The 26,193-nt window shown below is 39.0% G+C and overlaps 1 protein-coding gene across 9 annotated transcripts in view; it reads left to right on the forward strand.

The window, feature by feature from the left end:
- Positions 1–26,193, forward strand: part of LOC105491813 (SWI/SNF related BAF chromatin remodeling complex subunit ATPase 2) — a 207,934-nt gene that overhangs the window by 49,998 nt on the left and 131,743 nt on the right. For all 9 annotated transcript variants that reach the window (XM_071077732.1, XM_071077735.1, XM_071077729.1 and 6 more), the window contains 6 exons: positions 2,106–2,528; positions 10,023–10,278; positions 17,388–17,514; positions 19,455–19,628; positions 21,082–21,255; positions 23,586–23,756. In XM_071077732.1, coding sequence (XP_070933833.1) covers positions 2,106–2,528; positions 10,023–10,278; positions 17,388–17,514; positions 19,455–19,628; positions 21,082–21,255; positions 23,586–23,756 — 1,325 coding nt within the window. The remainder of the gene's footprint in view (positions 1–2,105; positions 2,529–10,022; positions 10,279–17,387; positions 17,515–19,454; positions 19,629–21,081; positions 21,256–23,585; positions 23,757–26,193) is intronic.

The raw sequence follows: 26,193 nt of genomic DNA on the forward strand, positions 1-26,193 counted from the left end.
TGGTGTGTGTGCTTCCTCACGGAGTAGGGATTTGTGGAATGAAATTTAGCAATTCTTCTATTTACCTTTAGGGCAGGATTTCCCTGAATAGAGTTCTACTTCTCATCAAATGGTGGAGTAAAACCCATTCTTGGTTTAGGGGATCACGCTAAATTTGCCTCCCTCTCCAAATGACAGTTGGAGATAAAAGTAACTGAATCTGTTATTTTCTTTGGGCTTGTGAATTATGAGGGTGAATCCCCAGTTGGGGGCAGTCATATATTCTCGGGCCTCTGTGATTCTGCAGATGCACAGAGCTCTTTCAGTTCAAACTTTTCTTAGGTTTGAGCATGCAGCAGGAATTTAATAAACGCTTATGTGATGACCTTTGTGAGAACTGTGACACGATTACATTTATTAAAGGGCAGAGACTTTTCATCCATCTATGTATGTAATGCTGTGTTCTGGGACACCTTTGACTTGATTAATTGGCACTTTGTTTCAGCTCAAGGACACCTTTTGGATTGCTTTAGGCCACTTTGTTCTCTCCTTCATCTTGGATCTCCCTCCAGCAATGTTCAGTCATGCTTTTCTAGGAATTCTATGGCTAAGCTATGCAGATCATCTCCTGAAATAAGTCCCTTGAGGTTTTTTTGTGCATTTTGATTTTTCTTCCCCAGAAAAGTGTTCTTAAATTTCCCATTTAGATCTCTTAGAAACCAAACAGTTTACTCTCATTTTTATGTTATATCACAAGTGGTTCTAGAAGGTTTTTGAAACTTTCAAGTCCCTCACTTATTTTCATATAACCAAATTTATATGAGATCATGGAAAGGGCATACCTTGGTTTAAATCTTGAAGCTGCCAAGAGTTAATTGTGTGACTTTGGGTAACTGGTTTACTCTCTGAGCCTCATTTTCCTCATTTTAAAAAATGTGGTAACAGTATATATCTTTTAGGGTTGTTGTAAGGGTTGAAGAAATAATGTATGTTCTACCCATATCTTCTTGATTCCCATTACCATTTCTATACCCCCACCAGCCTGATTTCCTGTGCCCAAAATCACTGTCTTGGTTCACTTCCATCTACCTTTCCCACATATGGCAAAGTCCCTGGAGAACAATAATCTTTAGAGCATTAGTCATAACCAGTGACTTAACCGGTGACTGCTGATTGCAGGAGTGTAAATACCTCAGCTTCTTTACCCCTTTCCTGGAATAATTTGGAGGCAAGTTATTTACCATATATTCTAAAGTTTCTGCACTGAATTAATCTTCAGATACCCACTGCAGCAGCTGGTTTGATAATACCCCCCCTTATTGGCTGCCTTCCCTTCCTTATATTACCTTTTCATACCCCTATTAGTGTCCACGCACCTTCCCAGTAAATTGCCAGTACTCAATCCTTAAATAAGGCTCTGCTACTAGGGAGAACCCAACTGTGATAGTTGAGTGCAAGTCAACTCCTTGCATAGTACCCACAACATGTAGGCACTCAATAATTGCAAGTTATTCATAACATGCATAACAATAAACCAAGTGTTCGCTCTCCACCTGAGACATTCTTTATTCCCCAATGAGATATATCAGGTGCCATCAGGTTTTGTTCTCGCAGTTGGAGCTACTTTTACCATTCAGTACTGTCCCTTGGTGCCTTTCCTTTAGGTGAACAACAACCACTAACAGTTTACCTTCTAGGACTATTGATGTGGCTGTTGATCACTTGAAGTGTGGTTAGTTCAAATTGAGATGTGCTTTAAGTGTAAAATATTTAGCAGATTTCAAAGTCTTAGTATGAAAAAAAAGAACGTAGAATATCTCACTAACAATTTTTATGTTTTAAAATGATGTTTTGGATATGTTGGTTTAAATAAAATACATTTAAATTAACTTCACCTGCTTTTTTTTTTTTTAGCATTTTTAAAGTGGCTACCAGAAAATTTTAAATTTTACATATATATAAAGCACATATTACTATATTAAAATCTTAAACTACATATAGTTAATAAATGATATGTCATTTAAATTTCTATCAGACAGTTGCTGCAGACAATTATTAGAGTATTCAGGGATATCTTTCAGGGTTGTCAGGGGCAGCCTGTGATTTTCTTTTGTGCTTTCTTTTAGGTTATATGTCACCGCACCCATCTCCATTAGGAGCCCCAGAGCACGTCTCCAGCCCTATGTCTGGAGGAGGCCCAACTCCACCTCAGATGCCACCAAGCCAGCCAGGGGCCCTCATCCCAGGTGATCCGCAGGCCATGAGCCAGCCCAACAGAGGTCCCTCACCTTTCAGTCCCGTCCAGCTGCATCAGCTTCGAGCTCAGATTTTAGCTTATAAAATGCTGGCCCGGGGCCAGCCCCTCCCTGAAACGCTGCAGCTTGCAGTCCAGGGGAAAAGGACGTTGCCTGGCATGCAGCAACAACAGCAGCAGCAACAGCAGCCGCAGCAGCAGCAGCAGCAGCAACAGCAGCCGCAGCAGCAGCCACCGCAACCACAGACGCAGCAACAACAGCAGCCGGCCCTTGTTAACTACAACAGACCATCTGGTAGGTTAATACGCAACCAAATGAATAATGCCATGGCCCAACTCGGATAAGAAAGACTGCTCACACACCAAAACACTGGGTTGGTACAAGCCCAGGGCTGACATAACCTTTTGTTATACCCCACTGGCTCTCTATCCTTGCTCCACTCAGACGGCCAAGATTCTTGGTCTTCCTCTGCTGTTGAGACCTAGGGCAGTGTTTCTTAACCTTAAGAGGTGCTTGTGCAAGCTGGAGACCTGGGGAAAAAGCACCCGTGATTTTGCATTCTCTTTCAAGAGGTTCAAGGTTTCTTGGAAGCGCATCCACACACCCAAGGTTAAGAACCTCTGGACTTAGTGCCTTTCATCCCCAAAACTCACTGCTCAAATCAGTCCCACTAGAGCCATTTTATAATTTGTTGATTTGTTTATTTCTATCCCTTTTTGTTATGAAGAACATCTGGAGAGGCTTACAAGAAGCATGCCTGTTGTAAAATAATTATGAGTAGAAAAATCAGAAACAAGGGAAAATAGAAAAAAAACTAAGAAATGGAGGTAAGCAAGTAGGGCTGTAAAAGCTCTCATAGTTGCTATATTTGCTTCAAAGATGACTTGAGTTTCTTGACAATCGGAGCCAAAAGGAGACAAAGTCCTGTATCTAAGTCTCGCCATTTGGAAGGAAGTTCTTACCAATTTCTCAGAAAAAGCCATTTTTAGCATGAGAGTATAGAGTTGATTTCCCACATGGGATTATTTTTTAAATTATTATCATAATCATTATTGTAAGAGGCACTGCATGATAGAAACATCAATAGCATTTGTTCATAACAGACTAACAGATTCAACATGGCCTATTTCTTATACACCTTGGGATGAAATCTGAAGCTATGACATTATACAATGGGTAGAAATGATATAATCCTTTGCATGGCCTCTTGGTCCTCAGTCTTGATCCCATTGATAGACTTCAGAGGTGCAGGCGACTGTGGACTGGAGTAATCTTCCATGAAGGTTGTTTTCTCTAGGAAGCGTTTTGTTAAAGAACTGGAAAAGCAGAGAGTTTATGGGTCGATTCTAATGAAAGCTTTGGATTCTAGGGAATGAGGTACTTCCTTGACATTGATACCATTTCCTCTGAGTGGTTTCCATTCATTTAGGCAAGTTCTGACACGCAGGTTGTTGCAAACAATTAGTTTGGGATATTGGTACTCTTCCTGGGTTTTGGGCCTTATACCATGGGAGAGAGTTCAGATTAGTATTTTTTTATTAATATTCTGCCTATTGAGTTTGTATATGTTTGTTTTCTGGTAGAGGCAGCTCCAAGAGTAGGCCTACCTAAGAGATAAACTCATCTTATTCATTGTTATAGCTTAAGAATGGATGTCTTAGTAAGTCTGAGCTACTGTAATGAAAGGTCATCAACTGGGTGGCTTATAAACAGTGAATTTGTTTCTCACAGTTCTGAATGCTGGGAATTCCAACTTCAAAACACCAGCAGATTCAGTGTCTGGTGAGGGCCTGCTTCTTGATTTATAGATGGCTTCCTTCTCACTGTGTCCTCACATGGCGGAAGAGACAAGGCAGCTCTCTGGAGCCTCTTTTATAAGGGCACGAATCCCAATTATGAGGACTCTTCCCTCATCAAGTACTCACCTCCCAAAGGCCTCACCTTCTAATATCATCTCCCTGGGAATTAGGATTTTAACATATGAATTTTGAGGGGACCATAAACTTTCAGACCATGGCAGTGGGTTTTAAAAGGGCAAGAAAATATTTCATCTCCAGATTTCTGTGTGGCTACCATGGAGGCATTTGGTAGGTGGAGGATCATAGAGGACTGAGCTTTGGGAACTGGAAAAGTTATACAGGAAATTGCAGAAAAGGGCAGTTTGAACCCTAAAAGTATTTAGAGGTTTTAAAACTGCAAAACTCCAGCTCTTGAGAATGCAGCCAGATAGAAGAAAAAAGCACATATGTGTATGTGTGTGTGTGGCTTATCCTCACTGAGTGCCTGCTGGCCTACTCGTGCCATTCTCAGTGATAAGTCCTTTGCATGTGTCACACAACTAATGATGGAGAGTCGGGATTCAGACCCCAGCAATTTGACTTGAGAACTAATGTTCTTAACCACTTTCCCATATTGGCTCCTTCGTGGCAAAAAGGCTCATGACAAGGGAAAAAACCTATCACAAAGTCTGGGTACCAAGATGCAAGCATTTTACTTCTGTGTGTAAAGAGACAGTATCTGTACACCTTACTTCGAGCCTGTGAGCCTTTTCCCTCTTACTCTGGGACACAGTATCAACAAAATTTGTAATCTTTTACCGGCCCAAGCACTGGTATTTTAAAGAATGATCTAGACTCAGTAGTAAAAGATTCCAAGATACTATTTAAGAATGTAGGAAGCAGGCCGGGAACAGTGGCTCCTGCCTGTAATCCCAGCACTTTGGGAGGCTGAGGTGGGCGGATCCCGAGGTCAGGAGATCGAGACCATCCTGGCTAACACGGTGAAACCCCATTTCTACTAAAAATACAAAAAAATTAGCCGGGCGTGTTGGCGGATGCCTGTAGTCCCAGCTACTCGGGAGGCTGAAGCAGGAGAATGGTGTGAACCTGGGAGGTGGAACTTGCAGTGAGCCGAGATCTTGCCACTGCACTACAGCCTGGGTGACAGAGCAAGACTCTGTCTCAAAAAAAAAAAAAAAAAAAAAAGAATATAGGAAGCAGAATGATTTGTTTGGGAAACCTTTTTAATCCAAGGTTAAAATAATATGACTGAACAAAGTAGTAAAATTTAAAGGATGAAGTTCCATTTATCTGGATACTTATACACAATAAATGCTTCGTGTCCTAATAAACCCAATCCTGAGTTCATTTTCTGGATCATTTTCAGAAGAGAGGGCTCTATTCCTTTTTTTTTTTTTTTTAATTATTATTTTTTTTTTAACCTGGCTCCAGAACCTATGTCTTCCGTCATCAGGTGCCTGTCATTAAAGGGAATTCATTTTATTACTCACTGCTCATGTCTTTTTAAATTGTCAACAGTCGGAGCTTCGTTAGAAATGACAATATTTGGGCAGGTAGGGTTTTATGGAAGAGTGGAAAGGAGACGTGAATGAAGGAGGAAAGAAGATATCTCCTTCAAATAGAATGAGCCCATTCTGTCACTGAGAGGGCACTTCCATTTGACAGCATTGCTGAACTTGTCCCCACATCACAGGTTTCATGAGGGAAACAGATAACCTTACTTGCAAAAAATAATTGTTTTTTTAGATTGGCTTTTAGAAAAGTAAAAATAAGGCATGACTTTCTTTTTAAAGTTAATATTAGTCTATTTATTGTTTATCTCCTTTTTATAAAATAATTACTTTTAAACACCCCTGCTAATATTTCAGGATGTTATTCACTTACGTAGAGGTAGTTGTGTTCCCATTTTGCTTCTGTTCCATTTCCTAGTGTTATTCATGTGTGAAGAGAATCTTTTTGGCCGGGGTGGTCTGCCTCAAATCTACTCCAAAGTTATAATTCACCAAAAGTGACATCATCCTAGCCAACACCAAAGAATTATGGTTGGAGTTGAGGCATTGCACATGGAACACATAACTCTGCAGTGGTTTCTCCTACGAAATGTCAGCCACTCTTATGATGGAATGTGCCCTTGCCTGCTGTGGGCACCACTCAAATCTAACCCATCATTTTTCTTTTCATTTTGATTCACTTTTCCTTTCAGAGATTCAAGTGAAAAGAAAAATGGGAACTGAAAAAATTTGGTGTTTTTGAGGGGTGAGGGAGAGACCTTCTGGTAGAAAATAAAGTGTTTTGTTTTGATATCTGAAATTTTATATGCTCAATTTAAATATGTTTTATTGCATTTGTTTTTTCCAACCTGTGGAAACCACTTAAATTCCTATTGAATGCATAGATCTTTTATTTGCATGAATGTCCTGTATGCTGGAAACTAAGTGGGAGCTCTGAATGCTTAGAAGTTCTGTGCCTGTGAGACTTGGGTATTTTAATACATTTGTTGCCCTATTGCTTCAAATTAGGCATAGGGATGCATTCAGTAAAGACTGTCTCCCTCCCTGCTTAGCTGCCCCGGGACTCCCTTCTGGAGGGCCAGAGTTTCTACTTTGTTTCTATTTTGACTCCTAAAGTGAGGACTGAAGGGAAAGCAGATGGCATTTTGTACTTGTGACAATGAAGCCTAAATTGTTTATGTTGGAGAGGGAGCAAGAGATAAACCAAAGAATGTGATTTGTCTTCCATTTGAAGATACCAGGGAAAAGTCTTGTCAAGTAGCAGACCACCAGTGTCTGGTGTAGAGGAGATAATTTCTGTGGATAGAGAGCAAAGCCAGCCAGGCAAACGAACCCGTAAGCCGCCTGAGGGACAGACAGGCATACAACCTAATGAATAGGTAGTTAGACTTTGGGCAAGGCTAATTGCAGCAAGCTGTGTTAGTTCCCCAGCCTCTGTAAGTAGTCGTTTTTATACAATCTGTCAGAGGGAGGAGAAAATAGACCCACACAGTAAATGGACTTGTGGTGTTTAGCTAGGAAGTGGAGTTTGCTCTAAGTCGCTCTGGTAGCAGACTCCAGGGAGCACATGGCAGGCGGACTCATCTGAGTATCTGTGCTGAGGAGTTGTATTAAACTGTTGCAACACTTTGAAATTGCTTTAGAAAAAGAGTACTCCCAAAGTTGCCAGCTAATACGGTATTGAATTTCCTGAAAGACCTTTCTTTTGCCGTGTGGTTTTTCTATAAAGCTGAGTCAATTAGGCTTCTTTACCTCCTTATCCTTGGTGGCAATAAAACGACAAGAGCTGAGGATTGAGGGTTGAGCATGTAGACGCTATTATCTCATTGGATGTTTACCACTGCCCTATGAGGTGGCTATTGTTACTCTCCGCATTCTATAGATGAGCACACTGAACCACAGATTGGCTGAGTAACTTGCTCAGGCTCACACAACCGGCAGGTGATACAGCTGAGGTGAAAGAGCATTTTTTCTGGAAAGATTCAGGGTGTTTAAATGTACCTGTTTAGTGCACAGCAAGTTGTAGTACTTTTAAATTGGAGACTGGAATATATAAGTAGATGTTTGAATCTCTCTGTGTCTCTCAGAGTTACGGGTGAATCAACAAAATTAGAATGTCTTTCTATTTAGTGACTGAAGAAGGCTGTCCATGCATGTATCAGGTCTAGTTTGGAGTCACAGACTAGATTCTGGACCAGAGAAGACACATAAGCTTTGGGTACCTTTCTTTGATTAAATGTAGTTTTAAAAATAATGACTTGACTATATCTCAGGGAGTCTTCATAGTCTTCTGCATGGGTATTTCTAGACAATAATGCTAAAGAGGAGAGTGCCAGTACAAGTGAAATTATAACATGATTGCAGTGTTATGGCTTTTGTTGATGAATTATTTGAACTGGGAAGAAAAACACTTTGAGAACTAAATTTAAAGTAATTCTTCCGATATTATCAGTAAGACCTAAAGGTAGTTGCTTTTAGAGGACCTAAATGTATTAAATTCCTGATTTAGCATGCTTGTACCAAGTCTTCAAATATGTTAAATTCTATCAGCTTCTTGAGCTTCTTAAGGAGAGTCATAGAATCATAGGGAATTAAAATAAATGTTAGAAATCTGTATCTCTTCTTACTTGACTGGATCATATCTAGAGCAACCCAAATGAAAATGTGCCCTGTTTTAAAGATCTCCAGGGAAAAATATTCTAAAACTTCCCCCAATAATTTATTCCAATGCATAGTAACCCTGAGACTTAATATTTAGAAATTGGTTTCTTATATATGGATGAAAGGAACTCTAAGAAGGTATACATTACATAAAAGACCTTTTATACAGGAAAAAAAAAGTACTTAGATGAAAAAACTTCTTAATTATGGAGGTACAATACCTAAAATTAAAAATAAAATGAAGTGCATTTTCCACCTAAGATTTTTTCATCAACCCCTAGAACCACTGCTGGAAATTACCTCATGAGAAATCTTACCTAGCTCTGTATCTTTTGGAAATGTTTTACCTAATTTTAGAAAGAGGGGAAAAGAACAGTAACATCACATACACACACACACACACACACACACACACACACGACACGAACACAGACACACACTGTAGTTCCCTAAGCAGTTTGTTCTAATTCTTCACATTCCCCCTGTCAAAATGTTTGCTTATAACTTTCTTTGTATTGTCATTTAAGCCCATTTCTAATTGGTGATTGTTGGAAATTGAATAAATGTGTTCAATTTTTCATAATGTATGTCGTTGTATGGTTAATTATTAAATCGCTCTGAAGTATATAGACTATTATTTTTGTTACCATTTAATAGCTATTTTTTCTTAGAAAGGGTATAGAAAAAATTGGAAGAATGCTCTGGACTTTAACATCTGCTTACTAAGATTCTTTTAAAAAAATTTACTAACTCATCTGGTATCATCACTAAAATTATTTATAATAATAAGGCAACTAAAAATTCATCTAGGAGGAGAAGTGGAACATTGAAAAATTTAAGTGTGTACCTAGTAATTAACTTAAACTCCTGAAGTTCAATGTGGAAAATTATTTTAAATTAACTTATTCAATGCACTTTGACAAGCTTGCAGATTACATAATATTTTATTCTGATAACATGGGATAATGATCCCTTGAATCCTAATATTTGCTAATTTTTATTAGGTGGAATGAGCAGATTTTTTTTTTTTTTTTTTTTTTGGGCTAACAATGAATGTTTTAAGAAATGTTTTCTAATATGTAGTAAGAAAAAATTTAAGTTCCCAAAATTCACTGCTTAAACCTGAAATATGCTTTATAGGCCTTAAAAGAAAAAGTGTGTGCAGCTTGTAGTTCACATCAGAAGACTGATAAACTCGTTGCTCTGTTTGTAAAGCATAGGTTCTAACAGCAGGGCTATTCCAGACTGGGATAGAGGTCTGTCCTAAAAGGGCTTGAGGTACAATTTGCAAGATGTGATTTTAGGACCATACCGAAATTGCATCTGACTGTTGGGTGACTCCCTTTCTTTTTTGAACTCTGCATGCACCTGTAATTAAAAAAAGAAAGAAAGGAAAAGAAGGAAAGAAAGAAAGAAAAAAAAGAGAAAGCAAGCAACCCGTTGTAGAGTTACATTGAAAGCTGGCGGTAGTTTCCTTAATCAATTGTATTAAGTCGCAGTCATTTTCGGATCATTTGCACCCATGTTCCTTAGTGAATGCCATTTCCCTATGGGGATAGATGCCAGATTCTTTTTTCTTTCTGTGTCTTTTTCCTTCTCCGTTTTCTTTTTCCTTTTACCCCATTCCCTGCCTTGCCCTCCTCTCCCTCCCTCCTCCTCTTCCTTCTTGCCCTCTTTTTTTTTTTTCTTCTCTTCCCTTAGGTGTTTAAGACACTTAATGGTCCCCAGCACTGGGCCCCGGGGGGCGGCGGGCAGGCCGGGTGTGGCCCGCGGGGCGCCGTCCCGCCCGAGCTGCCCATGTCGCTCTTGTCCCGCAGGCCCGGGGCCGGAGCTGAGCGGCCCGAGCACCCCGCAGAAGCTGCCGGTGCCCGCGCCCAGCGGCCGGCCCTCGCCCGCGCCCCCCGCAGCCGCGCAGCCGCCCGCGGCCGCAGTGCCCGGGCCCTCGGTGCCGCAGCCGGCCCCGGGGCAGCCCTCGCCCATCCTTCAGCTGCAACAGAAGCAGAGCCGTATCAGTCCCATCCAGAAACCGCAAGGCCTGGACCCCGTGGAAATTCTGCAGGAGCGGGAATACAGGTAATGCACCCCACCAGAAAGGGGCTCACCGGCTGTGTGTTCTAGCAAGTGCCACCAAGCCTAGGGGGGTGAGGTGCCTGCCCATTGGTTGGCCAAACTGTGATTTTCACCTATTCAGTCAGAAAACTTATCCACCCCTGTGGCCTGCCAGGTGCCGAGGTAGGCACTGGGGTTTTGAAGATCAAAAGCCGCCGGGGACTTCCTGTAGACCCAAGAAAGTGGTCATCTCACACTTCGATTATGGAATACATTGTCATTGTTTATACTTGTGTCGTTGAATAATGACTGAGGTGGTGGGATGTTGAGTGTGTTGTGCTGGCCTGACTTTCATGTTAGTTGTACATTTCTACTCAAGCATACTTTGGTAGCTTTGTATAAACTTTGTTTTAATTCACGTGTGTCTATGGTGTGATCCAGCCTTATGGGTATACCCTGTGCAAGTGTCTCTATACAAGGTCCTTATTTAAATTATTAGTCCAGGAACTTAATTTTTACCTGATTCAGCCCATTTATCAGAATCAGGGGCTGGCAAACCCTTTCTGTAAAGAGCCAGATAGTCAATATTTTATGCATTGTGGGGCCATATGATCTCTGTCACAACTCACCTCTACCCTTGTAGTGCGAAAACAGGAAAACAGCCGTGGACAATAATGGGCTGGCTGCCTTTCAGTAAACTTTACAAAAACAGGCTGGAGGCAGGATTTGGCCTGCAGGCTGTAGTTAGAAGACCCCTGATGTAAGTGGTTAATGTCAACCAAAAGGGAGTCCAGCAAGTATTAAGTCAAGATAAAATAAAGTTAAGATTGTGGATTCTGGAGTCTGCCAGAAAGCATACTGTGTCATTAGTAACTTCTTACCATGGTCAAGTTATGTCTCTTTTCTGTGACTCAGTTTCCTCCTAGGCTAAAAGAAGGTACCTCTCATAGTGTTGGGAAGATAAAATGATACTGAAACATTCAATAAATAATAGCTATTATTATTTCCCAAATACTTCTTAATTTTAAGGAAAATTAGAGTTTAAAAATTATAGAGAATGTTGGTAAACCATGTCTAGGCTCCCTTTTAAAACATTACCTTAATCTTTATTGAAAAGCACATCACTCATTTGTTGTTAGACTAAAATACTAAGTTACCAGCTTTGAGAGGTACTCTGAAAGAAATCAGGATTACTTGCCATTAGATGTGTTTATTTTTTTGGATGAAGAGTGTAACTTTACTCTCATTACTATTAATAATCATCTGTTAAGATATTTTATCTTGCTATTTCCAACATTTCATGTATTCCCAGAGAACTAGATACTCATTGTCAATTGATATTTCAGTGCTGATAGGCAGATTCTGCTGGGTGAATAATTGCGGTGTGTTATAAAGTCAAATGCTAGCATATTCCTCTGTTCATGTGCAGTAGACTAATGTGCAGTACATTCTGTATGTTGCTGTTGAATTTTTAAAAAACTAAAAGTATTGGAAAAAATCAGTAATAGAATGGAGAAATACAATGTGGATGCTCTAAAATTCTGACTTCCTAAGAGCTAATATTTTTTTTCCTACCCTAGTAAAGGAAAAAGCTCTGTACAAGCTCCCTAGTTAAAACATTTTTTTCCCATTTGAATCACCAGTACCTTTGTTAAACTATGTGAACTACCCTTAGAAGAGAGATGCTTTCTATAGCTAGAAATTTTTACATATGTCTAGACTTTTTGCCTTTTTCAGCCTGGTATGTGTGTGTGCACAAGTGTGTTTTAACTTTTTATTTTGCTAGCTCCTAAATGTTCTTGATCATTTTTTCTGGAATTTTCATTGCAGGACTTTCTTGTAATAAGTTTATTTTAGAAACTTTTTTTGGAGATTACCTTAATGAATGGTCTTCCAAAGTACACAGTATTAAGTAGTACTATTTCCAATGTATAAAAAGATTTTGTTCTGCACTCCTATGTCAATAAAAAATGCTGTCAGTATCTTTTAACTTATGTGCATTGCAAAATGTGGAGAATGGCTATTTTTCGTAGTATTATTATTGCTTTATAAATGCCTACTCCTTTGTAAAGCCTTGTGGCTTTTGAAATGACTGATCTGGACAACCCTGAATCCGGAAAGGTTGTGGGTCCTTTGGCCTGAATTTTCCCATGGCCACCTGGAGAAGAAGCATCGTTTTGTAGTGACAACATTATGGGGCATGTTTTGTATTCTTTGGTTACAGAGCAGTAACTGTCTTCTGCCTATATGAAGATAAGTTGTTCAACTGCAGAGATTACATTTATCCCTTAAAAGGGCTAAATTAGGTCCCGTAGGCACTTGCAAAGGACAACAAATAAACTATTTTTTTTTTTCTTTTGACCCTTTGTGATAGAATGGCTTACCAGCCTTTAGCATTGATAACTGTTAGGATCCAGTGCATCTTTATCATCTGATCAAAGATTAGAGAAAGGTCTAAAAAACCTCTTTTACAATTTGATAAACTTAGTTTGAGCAAAAATCATGTGTCAAATTCTTGAACAGATGTTAATTTCTTTGGGTCTTGTAATATCATTTACCTTGTCTATGAAATTTGACAGGAAATTTTCAGAATCTTAAATTTTTTTAACATTTAAGTCAGTTGGCTGCTTTTCCTTGTTCATCATAAAAGCAGAACGTTGACAAATTGACCTTCCTTTTCATTCATAGCATAAATAGATGTCTGCCTATGAGCACTTTGCTGCAGCTTTGTACGAACTCTCTAGTTGAAACATTTTTCCCGCTTAAATTGGATCCTTTCTTTTTGACCATCTTTCTCTTGTAATGGAACTTTATTACTTCCATAGTAAGTGTCAGAGAGATATTTCCCTGGACTGCTTTTTTCTCTTTTTTTCTTTTTGGCACACTTTTGTTGGCTTCTCATTGTGCCTAACTTCGCTTTCTTCTATTTAGAATTAGATGTCTGGTCAAAAGTACCTCAGGAATCATCACATTGGCATGTAAACTAATTCCGCAGATGTTTGCATGGAAGATGTATTTCACACTTGAAGGAGTTTATTTGGGAAGAACATCTCTGAATTACATCAGCCCTCTTCGGAATAAAGTCAGCATTTAGTATGAAAAGAGCGGTATATCCTGCTTGTGTCAGGAAGCAGACATAGGCTGCTTACCTGTGATTTTTTTTTTTTTTTGTCCTGCCCTTGTCGCCATTGCAATCCTGAAAATTCCTTCTCAAAAATTACGAATAGCTGCTTTACTTGCAGAGTTACAAAAAGTCACACACACTCTCTTTTTAAAGTGTCACTCAGTTCCTTGAAGGAACAAAATGTACCAGTGTCATTTTCTGTTCAAATAACTCTCCTACAGGAATCATAAACTTCTCCTCTGGACCTGAACAAATATCTGTTGCCTTTAATGGAACTCTTTTTCTTGCCAGAACAGTAACCCCTCTTGATTTACTGTTCAATCTGTATGAAAAACCTGTGTGACCTAATTCTGCATCAATTTTCTGTACTCGTGAGGACACTAAATGAGTCTCCTGCAGTTATGCAGTATTACATCTTGTTGTTGTTTCGGGAAGTTTAGAATCCTGAATCTCTTTATCGGACTACCTGCTGAATCTCACTGATGGGGAGATGAAATTGTCTGGAGAGGAGCATTATTTAAAATGAAGATTTCTATTAACAACAACAACAACAACAAAGATACAATCTTCTGTGTTAAAGAAGCCCCTCCTATACCTTTGCTACTCACCCCCCCCATGTGCTGAATCAAATGCATACAATTTTACTATGGAATCTCCCTTTCCTCTTCTCCTAGAGTTTGCACTTTGTACTTCTTGCCTCCTCTCCATGGAAGAGGGATTCTTTTGTGCCAGGGAATCAGATTCACTGACAAATACTAGGCTCCTTGGAGAAGTAGTCATTTCAGGGAGAAGTGCAGCCCCCTTGCTCCTACCCTGTCTCTCCAGTGCCTTAGTCACACAGTGCCCCATCTACCCCGGGTTCCCACTCCCCACCTCCTCATTTTCCCTACACTTCCCTACTTTCCACCGTCCAGTTCAGTGTGATGTAATCTCTACCCTATCAACCCAGTTGTCCTACGATTATTTATTTAGTCCTAGTTCCATGGTTGTTTGGAAGATTAAGTAGGAATTCCTCTAATTTAGCATCTGACCCACTTTGTCAAAGAGAGTAAATCAGAATACCAAGGGATAGTTTGAGTTCTAGGATGTTCAAATAAGAAAGATCTGCAAGGAATCTAGAACCAAGGAACTGGAATAACCAAATCATTGGCCATGATCTCACGCCACTATAATATTTAACTTTCCTTTGGTATGACCTTAACCTGTAAAAGCAAAGTTGTCTCAGTTTTATTTTTTCCCTTTAAATTCTGTATTTCAAAAAAATCAGTAGCGGATTTTTTTCTTTACATCTTAATTGTTAAGATGCAACATCTGTTGCTGTATCCAGATATTTGGGGGCTATGTAGATGTTTTAGAAAATGAGTAAATGAAGTAGATGTCTGTTTCATATAGTGAAAAGTAATAATCTCATGCGTATCACTAGTAAAAGGAATGTGGAACAAAGTTGGGAGAATTTGAACAATTTTGCCAAAAGAGTAAAATGATGAATTTATTATTGTGCATGAAATATAAAACTTTCAGTCTTTTGAATGATTAAACCATTTTAAAATGCTGTTGTTTGTGTTGGTATGCACAGTTAAAACAACAGCATGGGCCAGGCATGGTGGCTCACGCCTGTAATCCCAGCACTTTGGGAGGCTGATGCCTGCGGATCACCTGAGGTGAGGAATTTGAGACCAGCCTGGCCAACATGGCGAAACCCCATCTCTACTAAAAATACAAAAAGTAGCCAGGCGTGGTGGCACGTGCCTGTAGCCCCAGCTACATGGGAGGCTGAGGCAGGAGAATTGCTTGAACCCAGGAGGTGAAGATTGCAGTGAGCAGAGCTAGTGCCACTGCACTCCAGCCTGGCCGACAGAGTGAGACTCCCTCTCAAACAAACAAATAAACAAAAAATAACAATAGCATGGTAGCAGTGATAATATTAACACATTATGATGACAAATCATTTAATAAATTAGAATGAATAACATGTATCTAGCAAATAAAATAAGAATCAGTCGTAGATATTATTTTTAGTGAAGTCCCTGAAAAATAGTTTTCCTTACCACCATTTTAAAATTTTTAAAAATGATGACATTTTATTTCCCTTCCAAACTAAGCAACTGTAGGTTTTTACAAAAAATCACTCATTTTGATATTTGGCTATATGAAGTATTAGATCTTCTACAGCATTTAGGTCCAGGAGGTTTTACTTTTTCATGTTAATGAAAATGATGCCTGTCATCATCAGCATCTTGGCAAGGAAGACAAATGGCCTGGTTGCCTTAGGACAGAACTAGAAGTTAGAAAGAAAAAAAGTCTGTCCTCTCAGCTCTGTAGTCTGGAAACACCATCATGTTTGGAAAACACTGTAATATTCATTTTTTAAGATAATTTCGACTTTTATTTGAGATTCAGGGGATGCATGAATAGGTTTCTTAACATGGGTGTATTGCATAATGCTGAGGTTTGGGGTGCAATGGATCCCATCATTCAGCTAATGAGCATAGTACCTAAAAGTTTTTCAACCCTTGCTGCCCTCCCTCCCTCCCCCGTTTAGTAGTCGCCAGTGTGTATTGTTGCCATCTTTATGTCCATGAATACCCAATGTTTAGCTGCCACTTAAAAGTGAGAACATGCGGTATTTGGTTTTCTGTTCCTGCATTAATTTGCTTAGGATAATGGCCTCCAGCTGCATCCATGTTGCTGCAAAGGACATGATTTGGTTGTTTTTTTTTTTTAATGGCTGTGCATAATTTTAAACAGAATTCTTAATTTTCAACTTTTATAGTTGAGGTCCAGGAAGGTTCTCAGAAAGTATATTTTAATTATCTACCGTTTCATTGCAGTGGTTTTGGTATCAGGCAAATTGAGGTTCCAGTCTTGGCCCCCTTCTTTACTAGCTCTGTGGTATCTCCAGGTGTCTTCAGTTTTCCTCATCAGTAACATGGGACCATTATAACATTTACCTTATAGAGAGAGGCGTGTCTGTGTGTGTAAGAGAGAGACAATTAAATAAAATTATGCATTAAAGGCACTTAGTTCTGTTAATATTAACCTAGTTTAACTTATTACTCATTTTATCATTATTCTTTCTTTGTTGAAATCTAGTTCAGTACAGTTTGCCTCAAATTTAGGGGATGTAGTTCTAAAAACAGGCTTAAATGGCATATAATTATTTGTCAGAATAGGATTCAGGTGAACTCTAAAACCAGCAGTTTGTATATCTAACAGTAATAGTATACCAAGTGAATGGCTAAAGTGAGAGGTCTTTTATTTTCTACTCTGCCTTTATTATGCGGAAGTACATGCAGTTATATTTTTGATGGTGTGTAAAACGAGAATCTTCAACATCCTTCTCTAGAAACTCTTGGTTTTTGAGTACTATTTACTGCTGGCCCTGATTTTTTAAAAACAGCCTCATTTGTATTTTCTTTTCTCAAGCAAGCTCTGCTCACGGAGGAAGTGGCTGTGGCTGGCAGAGCGCTTTCTGAATGTTTAGGGTTGGCTGATTTCTGTGGCATCAGCACCTAAAACCGTTCTTGCTCTCTCCGCTTTAATGGCTGTTCGTCATCGGCATCTTGGCAAAGAAGACAAATGGTCCGGTTGCCTTAGGACAGAACTAGAAGTTAGAAAAAAGTGTGTCCTCTCAGCTCTGCATTCTGTCCGGCTGGGAGTTAGGAAGCGAGTCAATTGTTTCTGTCTCTCATTTCTCTCTCTGCTAAGAGCGAGCAAGGACATTTGACTTCCCCACTAGATACAGGGTGAACCCTCTTTCCCTGGTGTTAGATAGGGGTTATGGAGGAAGCCACATTGTTAAGTTAACATAGACCTGTCTGCATTAATACAAAGGTAGCTTTTCTCTGCTTAACATCAAAAATTCTAGTTGGGTGTCAGAAATCAACTATCAGTATCTGGAATATGTTTTGCCCTGAACTTAAACCTGATGTCATTGTTTATCATGTAACATTAAATTGTAATGTGTTTTTCCACTGCCCCCTTTTCCCCGTTTTATTGTTTCCTTCAGACTTCAGGCCCGCATAGCTCATAGGATACAAGAACTGGAAAATCTGCCTGGCTCTTTGCCACCAGATTTACGAACCAAAGCAACCGTGGAACTAAAAGCACTTCGGTTACTCAATTTCCAGCGTCAGGTAATACCTTTTCCCCAGTGAATCTGAGATGTAGGAAATAAATGTAATTGTTCCTAAAGTGTTATCTGTGTTGCCTTTAGTCTATTCGATATTGTTATAAAGATATAAAGAGAGAAACATAGTAAAATAGTGAATCTTTTAGACCAACAGCTTACAACTAAAAATAATGAAGATGAACTGCTTATTATTCTGGTTTTCTCTTCTGTATATGGGAAAGAGTTTTTCCTCCTGTACTATGGTTTACAAAGTCAAGAGTTATGGCATTTTGTTACCATGGATGAAAAACCTTGGGAACAAGTGGGGTAGCTCATGTTTGCCTTTATGACTCCAAGGAAAAACCAGAAGGTAGCAGAGTGGAGCTTCTTCGTAAGCACAGATGTTAAGTGCTAGCCACGACTGTGAAAAGAATTTTAACAAATATGATAGCCACTCTACTGAATTAGTTCATCATTTATAGAAATACATAAAACAGTGTCTTATAGCTTATTTATTCACCAATATCTGAGTTTGGAGTGTTTGATCACATCAGGCTCATACAGTGACTAATCTGTAAATTATCTTGTCATTACAGTAGTTATTAAAAGCCAGTATAATGACCTATTTTCTGATTTCTAAATTAGTAAGAGACTAGTGGAATGAGTTAGAGCTACTTTTCACTTTGGTGAGTTTTGCCTTGTGGACTCAGAGTGTTCAAGTTTGCTAGTCCACAGATTGCCTCACTAAGCCAAAGGGGAGAAGGAGCCTTTCATTGTTAGTCAGATGGGTTTGTTTTGTTAAAGCCTGGAACATGCAAAATGAATGATTAATGAGTAAAAGTAGTTTGGAAGTATTGACTTGGTCTGTTGGAGGATGCGAGTAAAATCACAGGCCACTCCCCTTGCTATTGTAGGAATTTGGGTGTATATTTGCCTTACTGGCTATAATATCACAGATGGACATTAGTGGTGAGTAGGTGCTACTTGGCCCTTGGTTTGTGAGAGTAGATTTCAGCTTAAATTTTAAAAAGAAGAGGGAAAATTCTCTGAGTTCTGTTTACTTCTTTCTTATTGGTGACCTCACAAGATGAATTAATAAAGTGCTGGATAAAATCTCACTAAATGAATATTAACCAAGTATATTTTCAGGAATAAGTTTATGTTCAAATTAGCATTGCTGTGCTGGATTCTTATTGGTTTCTGATTTTTGTTTGATATTATTTTAAAAATCTGTTATTTATGAAGCTTCCCAATTAAATTAACTGTAACTAATGATGATTTCAGATTCAGTGGAATGATTATTTAATGTGTATTCTCCAGTCCCTACCCCCTACCACCACATAGCATGCAATACAGATAAAAGTATTACATTTGTGATGATCTAAAATAAGTTCATGATATAATACAAAATGTAGCTCTCTTGGAAAGAATATTATTATTGGAGTGGGAAGAAGCCAAAACTCATATTTCCCATCCTTTGTATGAGACTATGAATTAACGTTGGTGGAGTACCTGCTGCTACCATACGTGAAAGTAATTCTTTTATTCTTTTTTTGGAGCATCATTAAAATTAATCTTTAAACACAAAGAGAATGTTAACATGACATTTAAAACAAAGTGAAAAATTTAAAAAGCTTATTAGCTAATTAGTATCATTAGAATAATTAGATAAAATGAAGTTATTTAAAAGGCAAGACAACATCTTTTCTTTCTTTTACTGTTACAGTACTATAATTGCTTTTGATTTGAATTATTTGGGGGAAAAAATCTTGTACCATCCTTGAAAATATTGCATACATTTGGCGTGATTTCAGTTCCTTCATTTAATACAAACCAAAGATGATTGAGAAGCTTGTAGAGATTCCCTGCCCCACTCTGTTCCATTAAGTGCAACCTAGAGAAGGCCAGGGTTCGGGAACCTAGCTTCTGTTTGGGAAGGCTCTCTAACTGCTCTCCTCTTGACAGCTGAGACAGGAGGTGGTGGCCTGCATGCGCAGGGACACAACCCTGGAGACGGCTCTCAACTCCAAAGCATACAAACGGAGCAAGCGCCAGACTCTGAGAGAAGCTCGCATGACTGAGAAGCTGGAGAAGCAGCAGAAGATTGAGCAGGAGAGGAAACGCCGTCAGAAACACCAGGTTCTTAGACCCTGGGCTTTGCTCACCCTCACTTAGACAGAGCTGTCCAATGAAGTCATTGAATGGGGTCAGAATGACTGAAAAATGGACCCTTGTAGGTGGTAGGGACATCTCAGAACAGAACGGTTCCTTGACATTTACATAATCCAGCCACATCATTTTATAGGCAAGGACGCTTAGGCCAGGACATATAAATGACCTGCTCAAGGTCATACAATTGCTCAGCAGCAGAATGAGGTTTATTACTGTCTTAGTCTGTTTGGGCTGCTATAAAAAAAAAATAGCATAAACTGGATGGTTGATGAGCAACAGAAATTTATTTTTCACCGTTCTGGAGACTGGAAGCCCAAGATCAGGGTACTAGCATGGCCGGGGTCTGGTGAGGGTCTTCTGCTGGGTTGCAAACTGCTAACTTCTTGTTTTCTTATGTAGTGGAAGCAGACCAAGAAAGTTCTCTGGGGTTCCTTTATAAGGGGACTAATCCCATTCATAAGGGCTCCACCCTCATGACCTTATCACCTCCCAAAGGCCCCACCTCCTAATACCATTACATTGGGAGTTAGTATTTCAATATATACATTTTGGGAGGACACAAACATTCAGTCCATAACAGGTGTCATGTTCATAATCCCATGGAAGGTTTTTGAATGGGTGGGCATAGGTGGGTTTCCTAGTGCAAAATTCTGGGAGCAGGAACTTGGAAAAGGAAAGTAGAGAGCAAAAAGTTATTTTCATAACAAATATAATAGTATCCTGGCCTCTTTGAAGGGACTAGTTGAATATTTCACAGAGGCAAATATTTAAAAACATTCCTTTCTGGGGGTTTGGAAATATTTTGATGTAGGATTTGATTTCCTGTCATAGTCCTATAAATTGTATTTGTTTTCCTGTGCTTAATTTAGTGCTTAGCTTAGTTTCCTTTTGAAAAAAATGTGGGATTTTAGTGTAAATAGAGATATATTTAAAAAGTGGATACAAATTCTGCATGGCAATTTTAACTTTGTATCAGCTTACTTTGGGTCATAATCTAGGGTAGTTAAATTAGAGCAGAAAAACATTACTTTTATGACATACTTTTTGCTGGAACTGCCCATGTTCCTCAGGTTTATTTTGGAGTGAATGAGTGGTTTGCTGCACATTTTATCATTGCCATTTTGTAGGTCTCTTTCAGTCTTTGATCTTTCCCTTCTCATGTGGCCACACCCTCAAGGCTGAGGAGGCTTCTCTTGCAAAAGCTTGCAACAAAAGGAACCTAAAGAGGCCATCTTTCCCACCAGGCCCATGGCCCACACGTCAACTGCAGAGACATACTAGGGCACCTATCCCCAAACAGATTCTAGTCTTCCCAAGCTGTTAAACACACACTAAGAGTTTTCTTGGACACATTGATAGCTCAGAGGACATTGGGCAATGGATTTTAAGTATCCTTTTCTTCCCGTTTTGGATCCTCTAGGAATACTTGAACAGTATTTTGCAACATGCAAAAGATTTTAAGGAATATCATCGGTCTGTGGCCGGAAAGATCCAGAAGCTCTCCAAAGCAGTGGCAACTTGGCATGCCAACACTGAAAGAGAGCAGAAGAAGGAGACAGAGCGGATTGAAAAGGAGAGAATGCGGCGACTGATGGTAAGGAACTCCCTGCAGGAGCCCGGGAAACCACTCAACCCACATCCGTCTGCAATGAGACCATTAAATATGGTGGTAGTAGAAGGAAAAAGTGAAAACTGCTTATCAAAAATTTTAATAAATTTATTTGAACCTTAGGGAGATGAAGTAAAAACTTTTTCTCTTTCCTGGACAGCATATGCCAAAAATCTAGGGGGATGACTGATGAGTATAGTATTTCTGTGTCCTGGGGTGGCATTGCAGTACAGATTACAGCTTCTCTCATAAAAGCAGGTACTATATTTTGCCTGAGTTTGATAACCAAATCTGGATGGATGGCAAATGCAGTTCTTTAAAAAATATGGCCTCTTTGAGATGAATGACCATGTTTTTTGGAATGAATAACACATTAAGTCGTGTCTTCAGATCTAAGAAGGTCTGTATTTTGAAGCCTCTGGTGCTTATCTTTCTTTTTTAATGGGAGAAATTATTCTGTAACAGTGTAATAAGTGATTTTTAAGTTGATTTTGAAATGTTGCCTTTTTTGTGATAGCCATGTTATGGTCAAAGGCTATTCATGGATCATTACATTTGCACTATTATTTTTTAATGGGTATATAAATATAAGCACGGAAGAGATAGGTTTATATCATTGGCCTGAGTATTTGTTTTTATTGACCATTTATTTTTGGAATTGGACCTCAGAGCACACTGTGGATTTTAGAAAAACGTGTGTTGATGTTATAATTATAGGAGACCTGCAGGTTCTATCTAGGACATAATGCCTGCGTAGATGAAGATAAGGTCATTAGTCTTAGCCCATAATTATGTTCCTGAAAAATTCTAAGTGACACTGTCTTCCTTGCTGGTATTGCAGTTTGCATTTTTTTCATTTTTTGAATTCCAGAGAGTAAACACCATGTTTTAAAAGCCTCTGTGTCCAGGTACTACCACATCTTACTACCCTATCCTGCCTCCCTCTCCATGCTGGGGAGAGAGGGGACTGTCCAAGAGGTTTCTGACTAGACCATTTTTATAGTAATTTGATCACTAAGCAGTCAAATTTGTCTGACTCAACTGAAGTGAAACTATATTAGAACTTCAGTAACAGATTGGTTTGACACTAATGATTAGGCATTTGCAAATCATTAATTTTTGCAATTAAATGATGGAATATACAGATAATAGAGAAACTGAAGTTTTTTATCACTCTTTCTTCAAGTGAGTTCAACCATAACCAAAAGCAATTAGAGTTATAATAGCATTTGAGGCTCTTGCTCATCCACAGGGCAGACGGCAGCTAGACTGAGCGATGAAGCTGCTGTCACTCAGGCAGATGCTAGAGTGACGCCCCTGGACAGAAGATCCCAAGTTTTTGTTTTTGTTTTTGCAATGGGGTTGCCGCTTAAAGATTTTGCAGCTTGTTCCTTTTATCGTGGCATTACATGATAAAAATAATTTGGAGTGTCCTTTTATTGGGATACACAAAGACATTTCTCTCAGAATGGCTCAGAGTACATCAGAATTTTATTCCGTTTAACCTCATCATGTTGCTTAATGGGAGGTGGAAGTGGAAATTACTGTATCTGTTTTATTGCTCAGCAGTACCAGACTTCAGGTGCTAAGTGACTTGTCTCCAGTCACCTGGGCCCATTACTCAGTGCAGATCTGTGGGGGAAAAAAAAAAATCCCCCAAATTTGATCTTTCCTATCAACCACAAAGTTTGTAAGGCCAAAAAGAAAGACTTTTTTAAATACAAGACATTATTTGTTAAAAGCCCATTTGATTCATTGCCTTTAGTAGTACTTACTGAAATATTTATGAATGAAAGGATATTATGTCTGGAATTTGCTTCAAGACAATTCAGTTTGGGTTTAGGGGAAGAGTAGCAATGAAACAGGAATCACCACAAGTTACTTTTTGTTGTTTGGAGTTGGTTATAGGAGAAATTATACTATTCTCTCTGCTTTTGATTATATTTGAAAATTTCTGAAATGTAGAGTTAAAGATAAACTTTAGATCATGAGTCATCAAATTCTAAAATCGTTTTGTACAGTTAAAGCAACACAGAAAACAAAGAGCTGGCTCAGAGTGCTTAATCACACCACACGAACAGCGTGGCTTTGTGCCGGACTTTGCTGTAAACTCCAGTGTCCTGGGATGTAGGCGTCACACTTCTGTGTGTTTGCCCTGCTTCAAACTCTGTGCAATGGCTTGAACAGCCCAACTCATCCAGTTTGCTACACTCCTACCAGTCAAAGTGCAGACAGTCAAGGGGAGGACAGAGTGAAGAGTGGAGTTGTCTGCATGCTTATTTTATGCTCTCATCGTACTCTTCTTTCCTTAATAGGCTGAAGATGAGGAAGGCTATAGAAAACTGATTGATCAAAAGAAAGACAGGCGTTTAGCTTACCTTTTGCAGCAGACTGATGAGTATGTAGCCAATCTGACCAACCTGGTTTGGGAGCACAAGCAAGCCCAAGCAGCCAAAGAGAAGAAGAAGAGAAGGAGGAGGAAGAAGGTGCGTATCCTAGTGGTGGCAACTGAGTCCAGGGTGTATGGGCAGGGATAAGTTTAAGGCGAGTATTGCTCTTTAAGTACTACTTCTTAAACTGGTGAAAGTTTAGATGATTGAATTGTGAAAATTGCGTAAATGGGTATGGCATGAAAGTGTTGATTAGGTATACTAGACAACTATTGGAGGTAAGGGCGTAATAATAGGATGTACTAAACTAAAACAGTGTTCATAAATCATTGTTTAATAGATTTTAAATTAAGTACATACAGTTAATTGGGAAAGGAAAAACAGATACAAATAAGTGTTTGCTTAAGTTTAATGCTAGTATGACAGGGGATTACTCAATTACGAAAGAAATTTAAGAAGAAAATGCAGTGTACAGGTTGGAAGAAGCCAGAGGAAGACATAGGCGATAGTTACTTGGACAGATGGCAGTGCCAAAGTTCTTCATTCAGTTCTGTCCCTGTGTCGCAGTGAGGTGAGTGTGCACATTGGGGTTTTAGGTAATCACATAAAAAAAGAGTCCCTATGTGAAATATTTCCTAATTATCATGAGAAATGAAGGGTAAGATTTAGAATATCTACAGATATTGTATCTCAATTCAAGAGTAACCTGCTGAGGACAGGACTGTGAATATGATCCTCTTTGAAGCCTAAATCGTCCAGTCATCTAGTTCTTGGTTGATACTGTGTTTTCATGATAAATTCTGTTTAGGCCAGGTACAAACATCAACAGGAAGTCACAATTGTAAAGGTTGAGGATTGGTAGCATTTCATCATTCATTCTGTACACTGAATAACTGAACAAATTGCTTTTCAAAAAATAATTAATTTCATGGCCCCTGAATCCTCATACCTGAGGAAAAATTATGTTTCATAATTAAGGAGGAGGAATAAGTGATCAAGAAGGTGCCTTCTTGCACTGATTTCTTTAGTATAAGATAGCTTACCTCATTGTGAAGATGAACGAGAGATGACTCAGGGCTTGTGTTTAGACATTTTGTTGGTGAGGAATACCTCATTTTCTTGTCAATGTAGCATTATAGACTGTGCAAAACTCCAGCTCCAATTCCTACCTTAAAAAGATGTTTTCAGAATTAGTGAGGAACATATAGGTAAGGGGGAGGGAAGGATGATGGGGAAAGAAATCATATAAATGTAGTTATTACCACTGAACTGTAGATTGAAGAATGATAAAGATGGTAAATTTTTTATGTCTATTTGACTTCCATAAAAAATGTTTAAAAATTAAAAAGAAATTACTGACATATTGATAGCAGAGAAAGATGGAATTCTGGAATATTCTGGAAGTGGATCCCATTAAATGGCAGTTTTTAGTTTTTCCTGATTCAGCCGTGTGTTCTGCAGAGGTTATCACTGTTAGTGTTTTCTAGTATTAAAATTTGTGTTTTACATTTCTTTATGATTAAAAGCTAATGACCCAGATTTGAGATTATGGCTTACAATTAATATATTTCTGCCATGGTGTTAGATAGCTGCATCATCATAGGCAGAGAAAGATACACAATTGAGTGTTGATGATTATGCCTATATTTGTGTGTCCATCTGTACAGAACAGGGACCTGTCACAATTATTTTTCAGGTGTTACTCTGCATGATCTGTAAGTTGGCACGCCCCTTTCAAACCCTTGCCTTCAATTTGGTAATAGCACTTATTCTTTGTGTCTTACGCTTTCACTCAACATATGCTAACTGAACACTTACTATGAGCTAGGTCATGTGCTAGAATGCTGGGAGAAGGGGGGTACAATGATGAGGAAAACATCCTGCCTTCTCTCACAATTTAATCAGAGAGAGAAAAAGAGAGGCTAGACAGATACTAAATAGAGAGAGAAAGAGAGGCTAGACAGATATTAATCCAACATGCACCCAAATATACAATTACAAGCTGGGATGAATGTTGTGGAGGGAAACTGTTTCCAGTTGGAAGTGGGGCCTGATTTCTTGGCAAATGAGTAATAGATGTCAAAGCAACTATTGTCTACCTTACAGATATCTTTGAGTATCTCCCATTGATTATCTCACATGATCAATGTGCAGAATTTTTACTTTATGGTCAGCCATCTGCCTTTCCTTGCATGCTCTTGGGTGCCTAGCATTTGAGCACTCCCTGCCCTCAGCAGGGCTAAGTTGGAGGGGCTCTGTTTCCTTCCAGGGTATCTTACTGGGAGAAGTGGGACAAAGAAAGGGGGGAAAGAAAAGAAAAGAAACTGAGGCCCTTAGCCCTTCCTGGTACCTGTCTCTTTTGCGGGGCTTTAAGACTTCATTCAGAGTGAATTATCCAGTTCCAGATGCACCTTTATTCAAGTGCAAAGGAAGGGGATACTTTGAAAAGCTGATTTGACGTTTTGGATTATCTGTAGTTCTTCTTCCCTCCATTAGAGTGAATGATTGGGAGTTGCTTATTCTAGCTTCTCTG

Source organism: Macaca nemestrina, chromosome 14 (genome assembly GCF_043159975.1).
Source record: "Macaca nemestrina isolate mMacNem1 chromosome 14, mMacNem.hap1, whole genome shotgun sequence".
In the NCBI taxonomy this organism is placed as follows: domain Eukaryota; kingdom Metazoa; phylum Chordata; class Mammalia; order Primates; family Cercopithecidae; genus Macaca; species Macaca nemestrina.